General features: G+C 46.4%; 1 protein-coding gene across 32 annotated transcripts in view; it reads left to right on the top strand.

The window, feature by feature from the left end:
• Positions 1–17221, top strand: part of Tacc2 (transforming acidic coiled-coil containing protein 2) — a 228737-nt gene that overhangs the window by 154131 nt on the left and 57385 nt on the right. For all 32 annotated transcript variants that reach the window (XR_015440579.1, XM_087185641.1, XM_087185639.1 and 29 more), the window contains one exon: positions 13555–13694. Coding sequence is in view for 27 of the 32 variants with exons in the window: in XM_087185641.1 (XP_087041767.1) it covers positions 13555–13694 (140 nt within the window). In the remaining 5 variants the exon portion in view is untranslated. The remainder of the gene's footprint in view (positions 1–13554; positions 13695–17221) is intronic.

The following is a 17221-nucleotide window of genomic DNA, read 5'->3' as shown; positions in this document are numbered from 1 at the left end:
ACAGTCCACAAGGTATGATCTGAAAATACAGTGCATGTTTGTTTTTTAAAATGTACTACAGTAAAAAACACATTGTCATCAGAATACTCTTCCTCGCTTCAAACAAATTTATCCCATCGCCATTGCTACTTTTTGAAGCAGTTCTGGATTACCTCTTTCATGAGTGTCTTTAGTTGTGCTGTCATGGCTGCCTCAATGGCCTGAATCAATTAAAAATGTTTACTTTTCACGCTCATTTTGACTTTGGGAATGAGCCAGAAGTCACATAGTGCCAGATCTGGTGGATGAGGACACACTGATGTTTTTACAAGTCTGCCTTGTTGTTACCTGGCATACAGCAGTGGCATTCACCATATTTTTGATCATCCCTCCTGAAATCCTGAGGACTTCCTGAATGGCTTCAGAAAGTGGCTTGAACGATAGGATAAGTGTGTTTGAAGTGAGAGGGAGTATTTTGAGGGGGATTAATGGCAATGTGTGATTTACTATAATAAATTTTTAAAAATGTAAACATTCACCATATATTTTGATTACCCTTTATACTGGGGGAGGCCAGTGCAAAGCACTCATGGTTATAGGAACCGTGGAGCCTTCAACGTCCAATGATGGTCCAAGAAACGGAGAGCACAGGACCAAGGGGCTGCATTGAGGAAGCATCATTTCTCCCAAGTCGAGAAAGGTCTCTGCTGGGCAGGAAGGGCGTGCCAGGCAGAGCGGGCAAGGACAGGGCCTGGAGGGCTGACGGAGGGTGTGTGTTGGCCTTGGTTTGAGCACTGGGCACAGGGGATGTGGGAGTGGGAGGGAAGGACCAGGAGGAAATGGCAGGGAACAAAGGTTGTATAATAGCAGGAGGCTATGGTAGGTTACAAGGAGAGTCACAAGATCAGATTTGGGTTTGCCTTGTAGGAAAAAAAGGAGAAAGGAGCCCATTTTTGTCTCCCTATCTTGCAGAGTGCCCTTGCTGTCACTTGGAGTTTCCACATTTGTAATGTAGGTGTTTGGGCAGCCTCATTTCTTATTAGAATTGAGAGCTGGCTGTTGTCTTTCAGGATGGTCCTGGTAAAATAAAGACCTTCAGCTCTTTTGCCCACGTAGGGACAGTGGCTTGGGATGTGCGATGCTGTCCAGCAGGGGAGTTGCTGAGCTGGGCAGGCTGTGTTCTCTAGAGGTCTGTGTGGGCAGCTCACCCCAGCTCAGGAGAAACCCTAACATCTCCTTCCTTAAGGCCCTGTGTGTAGACACAAAGTAGATTTTTTCCCCCCTGGGGAAAATGTGTGCCTTGCAGGTAGCCATGCAAACTAGAGGTGCAGAAAGAGAGAGTGACCCTAGGAAGCCACATCTGTGTGAGATTAGTTACACAAGTTAGCAAGCAAAGCGGTCTAAAAAAATTTCAGATAAAGCATTTCCCTTTTGGAAGGAGTAGTGGATGACTTTTTGACTGGATTTTGTCATGAAGCTGCAGGTTTTTTCTTAGCTAATTTTAAAATTATGATTTTTGGGGGTCTCCTTTTTTACCTGTTTTTATTTCTTCTATCCTACCTCAGTAGGACATGTGTGCTTACTTCTGGACATCCAACTGTTTACTAAAGCAAAAATACCATAAATCGAGCGGCTTATTACAATACAACAGAAATGTATTGCCTACAGTCCTGGAGGCTGGGAAGTCTGAGGTCCAAGCCAGATTCCTTGTCTAGTGAGGGCTCCCTTTCTGGCTCATAGATGGGACAGTTGCTGTGTCCTGCAGTACTGGCAAGGAGTGAGGGGTCTCTGAGATCTCTTTTCTAAGCGTGAATTCCTCAGGACCTAACCTCTTAATCACCCCCTCAAAGGCTCAGCTTCCTAATACACCTCGGCGGTTCGGATTTCCGCATATGAGTTTGGGAGAGAGGAGGGATAGCCTCAGACAAGCATCCATGGACACCATGTAGCTAAGTGTTTTTCCCCTTGAATTCACTTCCCTTCCCTTCTTCTCTTTTCCTCCCTTCCTACCCTGAGACATTGCTTCAAGTCCTGGGATGAAAAATGATGTCTAAGGAGGAAGTGGAGGGCATATGGGACCTCAGTGCTGATACTTATGAAGATTTGGGGGCTGGAGATTTAGCTCAGTGGTTTCACCACCTGCTGCACAAGCGCAAGGACCCCGAGTTCGATCCCCAGTACCCAAAAAAAAAGATTTGGGTTATTTTTCTACATCTGAGTATTTTTGCATTCTTTAGCAGAAATGCCTTTTTTCTCGATCACTAGGGTCTGTATTGTTCAATTTCTATTTAAGTTTCCAGTATACTGACTGATGGCTCAGTGGAATTGGCATTAAGGACTCAGGCCTGGAGTTGGCCATTTCCTCCGTGGTCTCGTTGATCCTGAGCAGCTGAGCCACACAAATGCATCCCCTCTGGTGCTGGCCTTTGAAAGCAATGTGCCGTGAAGATGGCAAGAGTCAGAGCTTCTCCATCTTAATTTTAGGCCACATTTGTCATCTTCTCCATTGCACTAGATAGAGCAAGTCTGCCTTTCACCCACTAGTGTAAACCAAAGCTCAGGTCAAATGTTTCATCTTTTTCTTTTCTTATTTCTGATGATCGATCAACACCTCCTGTGATTAAGACAACAGATAAGTCCCTAATTACTTTACTTAACTTACACAAAATTCAAGCTGAGACCAGAACCATGACTTTTAAATAGCAAGCACATTGTGGTAACAGATAACTTTGAGGCTTTGAAGGAAGAGGCCTGTGAACACAAAGGGCAGAGCTGGCCTTTCACATCTCTCATGTCGTCAGCATAAGAGAGAAGGCTGGGGCCTGCTTATAAATCAGGGCTGAGAGGCGGGGATGAAGAGAAATAGCCCAGTGACCACTGTCAGATTTATACCTTATTTCTTTTGTCATGTATTTGAGTAGGTTGTTTGCAAGAAGGTCAGCCCTGGAAGTCTATTTTATTTTAACTCAACTGGGTTATTGCCACAAAACCCTTAACTGTGAGACAGTCATGCTTGTTTGATGTGGGAAATTGTATCTCTTCATTGGAACTTGGTTATATGTAATTGAAATCCAAGGATACTCATCTGCCTGTCATATTTAAACCACTGATTATGGCTCTGATGTTTTTGCTGCTATTAAATCAGCTGGCATTTAAATGATTTCAGAATCTTTTGGTCTTAGGTAAAACCGTTTCCTGTAAAAATTATAGTGCAAGTAAAAATAAACCCTTGTTTTAGCTAAAACCACAAAAGGACAATCTGGGATGCTGCTCTCTCCCTGACATCTGTCGCTTTAACCTCCCACATGGGTCTCAGGTCTGACCACTTCTCACCCCTCCCCCAGGTCCTCTTTCTTTTGGATGCAGCCAGGTGTCTGCTCCTGCTCACTTCCTGACTCCTCACTCTTCCCAGCAGGGCCCAAGTCATGGTCATCAGCACAGCACAGCTCTCAGCTATTGGCAGACTCCCTCGCCCTTCCACTTCATTCTCCCACATAGCCCAACACCCATTCCTCGTTCTTTGCCGGCCGCCTTCCCACCTCCTGGCGCGCCTCCTCTGCCTACGCTCCCCAGGCCCTTTTTGATGACTGGTCGGCTGTCGTGAAGGGCAGCACCCCCAGTGCCTCCTGGAGCCTACAACAAACTGTCAGCATTGCTTCTTTCTGGTTGGGGAGTTTTTCTCTGAGCAGCTGTGAATTAATTCAGTAAATATTCTAGTGAAGTTCATTGCTTAATTTTACAATTCCTCGCCCACGGCCACTTTAGCAGTGTGTGCGTGTGTGTTTTGAATCTGTTAGAAGAGCAAGAAAATCACATTTTTTTCCCTCATCACTCTGCAAACTCATGAATTACTGGAATAGCTATCCCCTGGGTACAGCGGGTATTAGAGAAGATTAAAACAGGACTGTGCTTTAGGTTTCTCTGATGTTAAGGTGGTGGATAGTCATTTTGATTGTAGAATTGTAACACTTTAAGGATTGTGGTAAGGAAATCCCTTCTAAGTGCCCAGCATTGTACAAGGTGCTTTCCAGCTGCAAACTCAGCTCCCAGAGTGGCCCCATGTGTGGTGCAGTCACCTCCTGCCTTCTGTCCACAGTGCAGACAAGGAACCTGAGGCCCAGGACTGTTCTCAACCTGCTCCAAGTTCCGCACGGTATGAACCTGAAACCAGATATATTGATCCTCAATTTTATTTGTGGTGGTTATTGTGCTGTTTTCCCATGTAATTTAGTAAAAAAAAAAAAAGGTGCTTTTTAAGACTTTCATCAGTTCAGAATTTGTAATAAGTGGGTCAAAGACTGAGGTGATGATTTTGCTGCATATTTATGAGAGAACAGTGTGAAAATATTCTGCAGCAGGCAGTGCCATAGAAAAAAAGTACTTTACCCAAATATGGAGCAGTACTCTTGAACTACAATTACTGTGGTGTCTACAAGCCATTCTCTTCTGTTTTATTGTGTGAAGAAGTTGGAAGGAAAGGGACAAAGGGTTTCAGTTCTCTTTCTTCTTTGTTGTACAAAAGCATTGTTTATAGACTTTGGTAGAAAATATGCTTTTAAAACTTTCTGAATTCCAGGCTTTTTACTAAGGTATATTGGCCATTCCCCTTCAGAATCTAGGTTTGTACTTTTATATCCATGAATAATAAAATCACAATTGAGACTTTCTGCAACACATAATAGAACACAGGTTGCCCTTTTTTCTTTTCCCTTAGCATAATGAGCAAGAAGCATTCTGGAAAACTTAACCTATCTGATTGGGGAGCGCCATTGTGGAGGGAATTTACTGAGCATCTGGTCTGAGCAGGACCCCTAGAATGGCTAGTTTTAAATAAGTCAGACATAACAAAACCTAAACCCACTCCGGAAGGGTGTTCTTGCAAGGACAACTGGGTTTCGAGGAGACATGTTCTCCTTGTCTTGGTTACCTGTTCTCGTCCTCAGAACCCACAAGACTCAGGCTTCTTTGAGAGTGGGGCCTGATCGGTCTGGTTTATCGGCCCAGGTGCCAGAACATGATTCGAGGCAAGTCTTTCACAGTGTGAACTCAGGTGCACAGCTGTGGGGTCAGTCCCTTTCCTGACTTGTTTGGAGCCTCTGGCCAGGCATCTCCGTATCTGCCCATGCACTCACACCTTAAATCAGCACTCTTGGTTAGGGTGGACCTTGAGCTGTGGTTACAGGATGGGTGTTTCTCACTGGCTGAAGGAGCCCCAGGAGGGGGCTGACTCTGGTGGGGATGTCTGCCGTAGACTGTGCAGTGGGGGAAGCTACAAAGCCCTTCTGCTTTTTCCGTACTCCTTGTTGGCCCCTTTCCTTAGTCTGTATTACCCTGAACAAAATCCAGCTAGTCAGATCCTGGCTGGGTCCCCATTTGTTTTGTTCAGGACCTGGATGAAACTTGAAAGACTGTAGAACAATTTGGGCAGGTTCCTCAGGCACTCTAGTGGGGTGGGCTATCCCTGTTGGGGGGATCAGCATCCTCCCCTGTATCAAGGCAGCCTTGTTGCTTCTGGTACCTTGGTTTAAATATCCTTTTCTGAACTTTAAAAAACAGCACATATATACTGCTGTGTGTGTGTGTGTGTGTGTGTGTGTGTGTGTGTGTGTGTGTGTTTCCTTTTTTGCCCCCAATACTGAGGATTGAATCCCAGGCCTCTCCCCACTGAACTATATCCCCAACCCTTTTTAAATTTTGAAAAAAGGTCTTGCCCAGTCAGTAAATTTCATAGGCTGGACTTGAACACGTGATCCTCCTGCCTCTCAGAGTGCTGGGATCACAGGTGTGTGTTGCCAACCCCATTTGTGGGTGTATTTCTCTATGTATATAGGCATACATGGATTTAGACGTGCATTTGTATTTGTGTGCATTTGTATGTTTGTATTTAATTTTAAAATTGTAAATAAGCTAACATTCCTTAATTTGCTGGGGTTTCCCCTTCAGACTGCACATGTAAACCCATCCCCTCCTTCCCAGTTGGGCAGAAACTTAATTTGGGTTCAGAAACCAGATACCAAACCTATTAGACTAGTGAATAAAAGAAGCTTACCTAAGTACGTTTCCAGAGAAGACCAAAAGAGCTTTTCAGTGAGAGATGTGGAGGACTTTTAATGCCAGCCCTGTGCATATGACTTGGTTGGTTAGAGAAATTTGTGTTTGGTCCTATTGTGTCTCAGATAGGTGAGGATTCCTGCCTGCTTGTAAAATGGCTTCTGACCAGGTAGGATGTTACTGTAACTCTCCTCTCCAGAGAAGATAGACTTTTAATCACAGCCTACTGGAAGCCTTTTCTTACATCTTCCTGAATTCAATGTGGTATTTCTCTCTAGTTGCCATAAATATATCATAGTTCTAGTTAGATGTTTTTATTTATTTTTTTTTAGGGGCTTTTTTTTGGTCTTTTTTTTTCACTTTTCTTTTTTGGTATGGGGAATCTAACCTAGGGCCTCGCGCTTGCTGGGCAGGCACTGCACCACTGAGCTAAATCCCTGGCCCTAGATGTTTTTAAAGAATCTGAGTTTAAATAAAAGATCTGACTTAAGTTACTCAAGCAAGGAGTTTAGTTACGAAGGTGAGATTTGGGGGGGATATGAGTGCATGAAAGCAAGAGAATAAAAAGGCAGCTCAAGTGTTGTTGTTTTTTTCTCCGAAGACTTTTTTCACAGTCTGGTTTTTTCCAGGAAGCCTTAATAGGATCCTGGTACGAGTCAGTGGAATCTTGAGCCTGGGGAGCCAGCTCAGCATCATTCTACACTCCCTACAGTGGAGCCCTGAGTCCCTAAAACTTCACTTGTCTTTTGTGAGGTGCCTGGTGTTACCACAGATAAACTAATTTCAACACTAAGCATCAGGGGAGTGTTTCAGGGAGTACACATATAGGTCTACATGAGCACGATCCTGGACCGCAAGACTCCTTTATTCCTGGGGCTTCCTGGAGGCTGAGTTGTGTTCACCCTTTCGGAAGAGTGAGGTGGAGTTCCAGCCATTCAGAGCCCCTTGCATTCTCCACAGTGCTCAGTCCACAGATGCCCCAGTGTGCAGGGACCACACTGTGCATGTTCTCCAGATTCTCTTTTATGCCCAACTCTGTAGCTGTGACCAAATGAAATAGGAGACTTGGCCAACTTGCCTGCAAATCACATTCTGTTAACTAGCAAATGCTTGGAGGCCAGGAGTAGAATTGGAACTGTGCTGGTAAGGGGGAGACTTTATCCTTACAGTTACTACTTTCCTTAGTGATCGGACAAGCAATCCAGGGGCCCAGGAGATCGAGTGGTTTGCCCAACCCCACACCACTTCTCCAGTAAGCGATATGGCTGTGAGGGATGATTCTTTGTTTGGGCCCTGCCACCCTGTTCTTCTGGCTGCATCCTGGGGAAGTCCCTCTGCCCCATTCCATTGGGATAACTGTTTATTAAGATTCCCTGTCCTACGCTAAGTAAGACATAGACATATGACCCAAGATGGGCCAATTGAATGCTCTCTCTAGAATTTAAATCAAGAGCTGAATACTGGGAGACCCCAAAATGGTTGGAGGGCTAAAAAGCCCACTTTCCTATCTAAATCTGCGTCCTCAGCACCCAGAGCCTTGTAGTAAAAACTACTTTTACCTTAGTTGTCCAGAGTCAAGTTCTATTTCTTTGTGACAATAGTCAGTTTTCTATTGGCTGTAACTAGGTCTGTGGGACACTCTTTCCTCTTGGCCTACCGCCCTTCTAACCTGGAGGCAGCCTGTGTAGTCATGGTCCTGGCCCCTTTGAACCCTGCTGACAGCTCAGCATAGCCCCCCAGATGATAGCTACCTCCCTCTGAAAATAGGAGCCCTCCTCATAAACCCGGCAGATACTGTGTCCTGGGGATCTTGGCACAAATGTGCTGTCAACTGCTTTGATTTTCCCTAGGTGTCTATAGATGTCAGTCTGGAAAATTCTAGCAGTGTGGCTTGTCAGAGCTAGCTTTGTATTCTTCACAGAAGACAGGCTGCTGAGCAGTCTGGTCAAGTTTTAGGTGGGGTTAGGGGTAGGGGGGAAAGGAGAGAAGGGAAGAGAAGAGGAGAGGAAAGGTGGGAGAGGAAGGCAAGAGAGAGGGAGAAGAGGTGGGGGAAACGTGCTGGCTGGGATTCGGTGGAGTATTTTGATGAATAGAATCTAGTATGCAGCAGTTTCAAAAATAACCACTCAATCATTGTAGGAAATAGGGAAAGGGGATGTTACCAGAACCTCTGCAGTAAGTCCTAGTCTCCTGAGAGCCACGGCGGCACAGGGCGAATTACAGGAAAGGTAGAAAAATGAGACTGAGAAGAAGCTGAGCTTTGGGTCTGATCAGTGCTGCTCTGGGCAGCAAAGACAAAGACCCCCTAGCTGGCAGCACCTTTTATTCAGTACGTGGGGAAGCAAATGTAACAAGTGAAAATGCAGAGTTAGTACTTCACCTTGGGATAAACAAGGTGTAACAAAAGACTGGGGGGCAGTGGAAATCTAAGAACAAGGAGGAACTATGCTGCTGAAGATTTGGTTCCTCCAGGGCGTCTCCCGCAGGTGTGGTCTTGTCCTGGAGCATTACAGCATGGCAGGATCACTGAGGTCTCAGTTGTGACCCGAGGCCAAAATGCAGTTATGTCTGGAATGCCATAGCTGGCCTGTAGGCTGGAGAACTATGCCTAATCAAGTGATTTTTCCCTAGAATTATGTAGCATTGCTCCCAACAAATCATAAATTCATCAGACTGGTACTCAGGCTTGTTTCTAGATGCTCTCCCTCTCTTCTGGGATGGCAGATGGTCTTTTGGCTTAGACCTGCTGCTTGATCTCCAAAGCAGGGCTTTTTGGCAGAGCTGTGACCTTTGCCTAGGCTTGGTCTAAAAGGGAAAAGGAGGTGAGGGACAGAAAGAGCTCCAGGCTGAGCTCCAGGTTGCAGGCTGACCTCAGGCAGCTCCTAGACTTCTTGTTCAGGTTGTACCGTTGCTCACATTACGAAAAGCACCCCCCCCCCCCATCAGGTCTTTTCTCTCTGGTAGATGGTTCCAGGTACCACGCTGTCCAGTCCTGAGTTGCTTTCATGTTGGGAATTGATCTAGAAATAGATAAACATATGGAAGTATCCCCTTCCCCTGAACAATTCTTGAGAACTATTTCTTGATAATCAGGTAGCATTTGACTATAGGTAATTTTAGGTTGCCAGAGTGGCTGTTGTATTCAGAACAAAGGCTTCTAATTGGGGGGAGTGTGGAACAGAGACAGGTCTAGTTCTGTGGTACATATAGCTATGGCTGCCCTGAATGAACCAGTGATCCTGGATAAGTCACTTCAGTTCTCTCAGTTTCCTCACCCATTTAAAAAGATGAGATAAATGTTTTATAATAGGACATTACCATCCCTAACTTTCCTTCCACTTTCAAAGTTGAAATAACATATGGACTCTGCAATTTATTATCCCAAACTCTTAAATTGTTTCCAGTAAAACTTGAGCAAAATGCAACCGTTTAATGATTCATTGAAAAACTATATAGTTACAGTACTTCTTTATTAAAAGATGCCTGTTATGTACACACACATTCACAGACACATCTGTGTTTATATATGGATAGATGTTTGTATATATGTGTGTGGGTACTGATCTCAAACTGTTTAATTGTTGTAATTCAGATAAGTAAAAACATGACAATATTTATACTAAGTCACAAGTAGGAGAAAATGAGCTCTTCGGGTCATTTTTCTAGCTACCTGACTCTGGCTTGCATTGTATGGAGCAGAGGTGTACAGACTATGCCATGTTGGACTTCAGAGCTCGATAAGGGTTCTCTGAAATCCAGGAGACCTTTTAAACTGTGCTAACCCAGTTGGGGAGCCCTGTAGACTTCTGGTTTCCATGGCTTGCACTGTCTGTCCACACTTGGGGATACTCATTTCTCTCTTCCCTCTCATCTTCACACACCTCACTGTGATGTTAGGTTCCCCCAGCATATTTATTGCCTTGTGCTGATGGATTAATTGGTTTGTGGGGTTAGGGTGGCTCTCATGCCTCGTCTGCCTTGGTTAAGAATATCCCATGGTCACAGGACAAGCTGTATATCAGAACTTTACCTAGTACTGTGCAACCAGGAGAGACAGCCACAGGGATAAAGCTGCAGTTGGTGTTCCTAAACCCTGATGTCAAATTTTCACATTCATGCAAACAACTTAATTGTTCTCCGTGATAGACTTTATCATAAGAACATATTATACGTTGAGCTTTTTAGAAACATTTGGAAGCCACAGACAGTGATAAGGGCACAGATTTTAGAGGCAGACAGTTTGGATTTGAGCCCTGGTTCCCGTCCTTTCCTAATTACATGATTTTAGACACAGATTCTCTAAGCCATAATTGTCTCATCTGTACAGTGGGCCTGCTCTCCAGCAGGCCAGATATGTTTCAAGTTTATAGATAGGAATACAAATGAGCCTAGTCCGGGGGCTGACACATAAAATGTTCAACAGTTGGTAGCATGCTGAGGATTACTCACTGTGTTTCATGTTTGGCCACTAAGGATATATATACTTGTGTATGCATATTTACTTTATATACATGTGAACATAGCATATGTCTACCAGGGAAATATATTTTCTCATAATTTAGAGATGTTTTAGCAGATTGTAGCGACAACATTTCTCTTTCTGACACATACTTGTGGCAAATTCACTTAATTTCCCTCTTTTTTTCATTTTTAAAATGTGGGGAGCTTTAACAGTAATTTCTTGTACTTTCATTTCTCCTAATAGGAAAAAAAAAATCTAACAGCTGATGGGAATTGCCTTTATGCATTGAAACTCCAAAAATGCTGCTTTGTTTTTATGGACAGACTCTTTGTGGGTGGACTGCAGAAATTCTTGCTGTTGGAAATGTTTTTAAGCCCCTGGGAAACTGAGTAGGGAAAAAAAGAGCTAATTAAAAAAGTTACCATCCACCTCCTCTAATTAACTCGCTCTCTGCTCCCAGGAGAGGGCGCAGGAATATGAAAACAAGGCAGGCAGCACCGGAAGTGAATGCCATTCTGTGGTCCATGGTGGTTCCTGCTGTTTTGATGCAGAGACGGGTTCATAGTAAACAGGCGAGGAAGCACAAAAGGGCTTAGTGTGCTGTGTCCTGTGCACCCCCCCACAGTGCCTCCCTCACAGGCTGGGTGAAGGGTGGTCCCTTGGAGCAGGTGTGCATCCTGGCAGCTGCAGCAGCGGAGACCTCATTGGAATTCAGCAGTTAGAACCCAAAGGCATCTGGCCCTCCCTATTCCTGTGCTGTTGAGAAAGACCAGGGCCCTTTGTGCTCCAAAGCCCCGTATTGTCTGTGCAGTGCCCAGGGATGCAAAAGGGGTATAAGCATTCGGTCCGTCGCCCTGTATCTCAGGTTGAGCTGGGGAGCCTGGGTCCTCTGGACGCTGGAGAAGAAGCTCATAGCATTTGTGGCTGGGGATAGAGCTTTTTTGGTTACAGTGAAAAAGATTTAGACTTGAGATACCAGTGAGAATATTAGGGGTGGGAATTTGGGAGACAGTGGCTATTCTTCAGTGGAGATGGATTTCGGCTCCTGGCAGATGTGGTCCCCCATGGAATGGGCCCGGAGGCTATGGACAGCGGTGAGCCCCAGTGGAAACTCCAGGCTGCTAGCGCTTCAAGGAAGTGCTGGAAAGAGGCAAGTTGACGCTGTGTGTCTTGTAAACATTGCTCCCGATGCAGTAGTGCTAGGGGCTGGGGTGAAAAGTGGCTCCCACGGTTTTATCCTGGGCCCACCAAAGTGATCTGGGTTCTCGTTCCTCTTTCCTGCTAAGCTCTGCGATCTCCTTGTGTTTTCCATACCTGTAAACAGACTGCAAAACTTCAGGTACCTAGATCTGTTGTTATGGGAGCATGGGTGGATCGAAACTTGTCCCTGTAAACAAAAGCTTAAGCTCTTTAATATTAATGCATGTGTAAAGAGTCAGTGCCTCCCCTGCTGTGTTTGGATGAATTAAGTATTTACTCATGAAATTTAATACTATGCTGACTTGGTCTCATTGGATCCCATCAAAAGCAGCTCTGTTGATTTCTTCTGGTCCCTGGAGGACTTTGTGGCTGACTGGAGGAGCCAAGGTCCCTGGGGGGAAGGATTGTGTGGTGGTGATCTTTGGCACTGATAAAATGAGCTGCCCACAAAAACGTTGTAAAAACAATAGTGCTGCAGATTTTTTACAGGGAACCCAGCAAACAGCTCCTTTCTCTGCTCCTGGCAGATCGTGGAGGGAATGGTTTGGTTCCTGGTGCTCTTTGTGATGGCTGATAGTCTTTAGAAGATGGTGACCTGTATGAAGGTCGCTGATCCTTTGACCCTGTGGGAACTCAGCAGCACAAGTGTGTCTCAGCTTTGGGCGATGTGGTAGTGACACATGTGAAGCCCTGTGCAGCCCATCACTTTGTGCTCTGTCTTGCCTGCCTTGTCACCCTCTGATTCCAGTCTTCACTGGATTGGCTTGCTGAGATCATTTGTGCCAATCTGAAATTCTAAGTATCCACCCATTTGGTGGTTTACTGCCTTGCTGCAGATGAATCAATTTGTACTTGGGTCTATTTAAACCATTTCAAGGTGGGAACCAGCCTGCTGCTGCTGCTTCCATGCTGGCTTCCCCTGCAAGTGAGGTTGGGCACTGGCTCCATGGGCATCTGGAGCCATGGGGCAGCTGCTTTCTGACCTCAGGCACCCAATTGTCAGTGACTGGAGGAACCTCATCCTTCTGGCTTCAGGTGGAGCAGCCAGGGGAAGCAGAGGAGAAGAGCTGCCTTTAGCCCAAGGCAGGGTTTTGGTCACTGACTTCTACTTGTGAGTGTAGAGAGCTTCCCTTGTGAACTTTTGGTCAGCTCTCTGTGTAAAGAAACTTCCTTGCAAGTGGATTTTCCTGCAGACCAACCAGGGTCGTGTTCATTCCTATGTGGTTGGCAGACTGTGCTTTGTGACTTGTCTGGCACAGCATCCGCTGGCTGGCTTGCATTCATTCATTCACCAGATTCATTCACTGGCTTCATTTTAGGCTCAAGGATGCTGTGATAAACAAGGCTGGCTGCCCCCCCTGGAATTTGCAGTCCAGTGAAAGAGAAAGAAATAAGATTAGGAATTGAATGAATCTATGCTAACAACTTAAGAGAAATGCTGGGAAGGCAGGGAAGTGGAGGGAATGGTGGGGTGAAGTGGGAAGAGGGCGAATGGGATGTAATTTCATAAAGGAGGGATCCAAGGGGGTGTCAAACACATAGACTACCTCCATATTTGTTTGACTGAATTGATGAAATAGTGGGTGCCAAAATCCCCTGTGTGTATTTGCCAGTAAGGTGAGAAGTATGTGTTTTGAGTAGAGCTGAGTTCAAAGAATCCGCCACTGGGGCACAATCAAGGGCAGTGGTGAGACTCAGCTTTGGGAATTATGCCACCAGATGACTTTCATTATGTGTGACCCCAAACAGTTGAATCAGCCAGCCAGTCTGAATCCTCCATCCCTGGGTCAGAGCCATGCTGTCTGCTCAGCAGAATTGCCCCTTGCCTCCTGTCTAATCTGTGTTTCTCTTCTCTCCACCAGGAGTTCGGACTCTGAAGAAGCATTTGAGACCCCAGAGTCAACAACCCCAGTTAAAGCTCTGCCAGCCCCACCCCCGCCACCCCCTGAGGTTATCCCGGAACCTGAGGTCAGCGCGCCGGCGCCAGCCCCAGAAGAACCAGGTAACCAAGGGTCAGGAGCCCACAGGAGAGCACAGTGCCTCTTCCTGGAGCTCAGCTGGAGGCAGAGAGCAGCCCCAGAGGACAGTCAGGGGTCCCTTGGCTGTAGGCTCTGTTTCATGTATTTTGTGACTGACTATTCAGGAGGCAGGCAGAGTGGGTTGTGCTGGGTGTGTTCTTAGAAGTTTATCTACTTGTTTTGCTCTGAGGGCCTTTTGCTTGAATGCTTGGATGGGTTTGAGGGCTGTGTAACTGGGCAAGGAAGAGTCCAACAGGGACTTAGATTCTGTATTTGACACCTTGCTCCCACAAGAGTGCTGGTTCTGGACAGCTTGTGTGACTCTGTCCTTATATCCTAAGAACATAGCTCCCGCTGCCCCTAGGAGTCAAAACAGTAAGAGAAGGGAGGAGGCACATCAGTCCCTACTGACTGATCTCATGTTAACTGATTTTGAAAAATCACTTTCCCACATCCTTCCTCCTCTTGTATGATTTAAAATACTGTTAGGTGTCATGTGGATATGGTGAAACTGTGGGGTGTGGAACAGATTTCCCCACCTGTATTCCACTCACGTGGCTGGTGTTCTGTGTGCTTCACCTAGTTACACCAGGGGCTTGGGGATGGCACTGCCGCTGGCGCAAAGTCTGATATGAGGCCTAGAAGGAGATGCAGCCTGCCGGAAATGGTCCTTTAGGCTGGTCAGACGCAGGGATTGCTGTCCTTAAACCCGGACAGATCTGGGCCCGTGTTTTCGAGGACCCTGCTCTGAACTTCCTCAGGCCCCGTCCCTGCCCATGTAACAACTTGGCAGAGGCAGCTCCCTCTAGACAGGCACTGGAAGCCTGTGAGCAGACCCTTGCAAGGGCCATCTCATTCCCAATCTTGGCCCATCTTCCTGAGGGTCCTGTGCTTGCAGAGGAACCAGGGATGGGGCTGGGACCTGTGCGCCTGGGTGTCCACAGTCCACAGCCTGGCTTGAGGCATCCATAGGTGAGGGATGGAGTTAGCAGTGGGAGAAGGGCACAGACTGCAGGTGAGATTCCATTTGTCCTTTTGGCCTGGCCAGGAGCCAAGCAGGCTGTAAAATACAACATTTTGGCCTTGATGTTAGTTTCAGAAAAAAATGAGTGGAATTCATTTTCTCTGCCCTCGGTTTGAGCAGGCCAGTGGTTGAGAAAGGATACATGCCAGGGCTTTGATCCTAAACGGATAGGTTCCCCTGTGCTGGGGAAAGATGGCAGGGCGTTTTCATCTGAGCGAATGCCTTGGCTGGTGTCTGGCACATGAAGTTTTCATATTCTCCCCTCTGACAGCTCCTCAGCCAGCAGCGCAATCTGGATTCTGCTGAGTCAGTGTAGATGCTGGGCTCTGAGAGGATAATGAATATCCTGATTTTTATTATCTGGATGATCTGATTTTATGGTGGAGAAGAGCCAGGAAGGCTGCTTCCAGTTCTTAGAGAGTCATTTCCATTCCCTCGTTTATGTCATATAATAATGCCTATTAAAAATGTAATTTCCATATTATTTTTACAAATTTGTCCACAGTTTTTAATGGAAAGTGGCTATTAGATAACAAACACATTGTAATCCTTAGGTCAGACATGTGAGTAAGGCCTGTGTAGGGCAAGGCCATTTCTGTGACCCAGGATGTATTCCCTGTCAAATGCCCTAACTACTCCTCGGAATGGTTTCCTGCCTCTCTTTGTTGGTGTTTTTCTTCCTTGTACCTGACTTCCTTTTCAACAGAACAGAGAATAGTCTCTGCCCGTAACACATGCACAGCTCCCATCTCTCTTAGATGGCAGTTAATGAAAGAATGTGTATTATAGAGGCTTAAGTGATAACTCCTACCAGGGTAGGGGTTTGTTCATGTGATTGCCACTGAGTCACTGTCCCTTAGAGCCTTTGATTATGTCCACTGGAGTCTTTGAACAGGGAAGGCGGCAGGGACTTTACACTTCTCCTTGGAAAATTGCAGAATGAAGTTAACAGTGTGGGGATTATACAATTAAAAAGGTGGAAGGTTGGAATTGTGTTTATTCATAGACCTCCTGGGCTGCTGTGTATAAAAGTCCATATGACTTGCTGCCCTTCTTAGAAACTACCTCCCAGAAGTAGCATTCTGCAGATCTGCATGGGGCATTGCAAAGGCGTGAGGAGGCAGCTACACTTGTTTGTGTACGGGGCCATAGGAGAGGAAAGGTTTGTTCTGAGAACCATGGGAAAGAAAGGGCAGGAGAGGAAATCTTTTGTCTACTTTTCCTTTGCAAAGTGCTTGAAACGTTACTAAAGCTGCTGAAGGAACCATGTGAAATAATAGATAAGAATGTTGGCTGTGAATGAAGATATTTTTCCTCTTGGAAACCTACACTTTACAAAACAGTCTTCTCACTGTGTGTTTGTGTTCCCATCATGTTTTTACTTCCTGAGACAAAAGGACAGATGCTGGGTGCTTACCTGGCTCCTGCCCCCATCTGGGGTGGGCCAGGACTCAGCTCATCAAAGCCCAGTTTTCTTATCTGTAAATGAAGAGAATGATGTGAGAGTCCTCGGCCATCTCTTCCCCCTGACCCTCCAGGGTCCTGTGAGTGGAACCTTAAGTATTAGAGAGTGACTGTTACTACAACTCAAATCTGGGTCCTAGTTCAGTGTCACACAGTCATGTAATAGCTCCCATTTACGCCTCGGCCTGTGTCAGGTCAGTGCCAGGACTTTTCCGTGTTTCATCTGCCGCCTGTGTCCCTTGCCTGTGGTTTTGCAGCACGTGAGGGGCACTGGGGTTGGAGCTCAGCTCTCCACCTCCAATCTGGCTCCTTTCAACTTGGAAACCAGGCTCAGGAACAGGAGCAGCTGTGTTTGTACTCCCAGCTACTGCTGGTCCTGCAGGGTGCTCAGCTGGTTGTCATGTGCTTGCTGAGGTTCAGGTGGGTGCAGGTGCGGCCTTGTACCAGCTGCCCTGAGAGCTGCCACCTGGGCTGCACCCGGGGGCCCAGGACGGGGACAAAGGATTGTCAGGTGGCAACAAGTAGGGAGTCAGTGGCTGCTCACAGTGATTTGGGGAGCTGAGGCAGATTGCGTACCCTCCCTCTGGGACGGACGCCTTTCTCCCCTGGGGATGGAGCTTGTGTGCTTACTCTTGGGAGGAGGCTGCCGAGCCTGGGGACAGGCCCTGTTGGAGCCTTGCTGGTGACTGAAACTCTCCATGTCTTGCATGCCCTACACCTCTCCTCGCTCCCCAGGAAGTAGTGGCCTTGATTGTGGATGGGTGTTTTCATGTTGACTCAGACAGGAGCTCAGTGCCAACTTAGTCATTTCTGTTTTCACTGGACCCACTGCTGGGAATCATGTTGCCATCCACACTGTCACTTGCTTTCTTCTCCTTGGAGGGAGCCACACATAACTGCTCCCCACAGAGACAGGAAGTCTCCTGGTATTGGGCCAGGAATCCCAGAGCCCAACTACCTGAGGAACCCTCCCTCCCATCCTTGGCCAGGGTTGTAGGCAGTATGTGGCACCATGGCATGTGC

Source organism: Heterocephalus glaber, unplaced genomic scaffold (genome assembly GCF_053883595.1).
Source record: "Heterocephalus glaber isolate CG9 unplaced genomic scaffold, H.glaber_assembly_v1.0 deba00001497, whole genome shotgun sequence".
Taxonomy (NCBI): Eukaryota; Metazoa; Chordata; class Mammalia; order Rodentia; family Bathyergidae; genus Heterocephalus; species Heterocephalus glaber.
The sequence above is the reverse complement of the archived record's forward strand: the minus strand, read 5'-3'. Positions and strand labels throughout refer to the sequence as shown.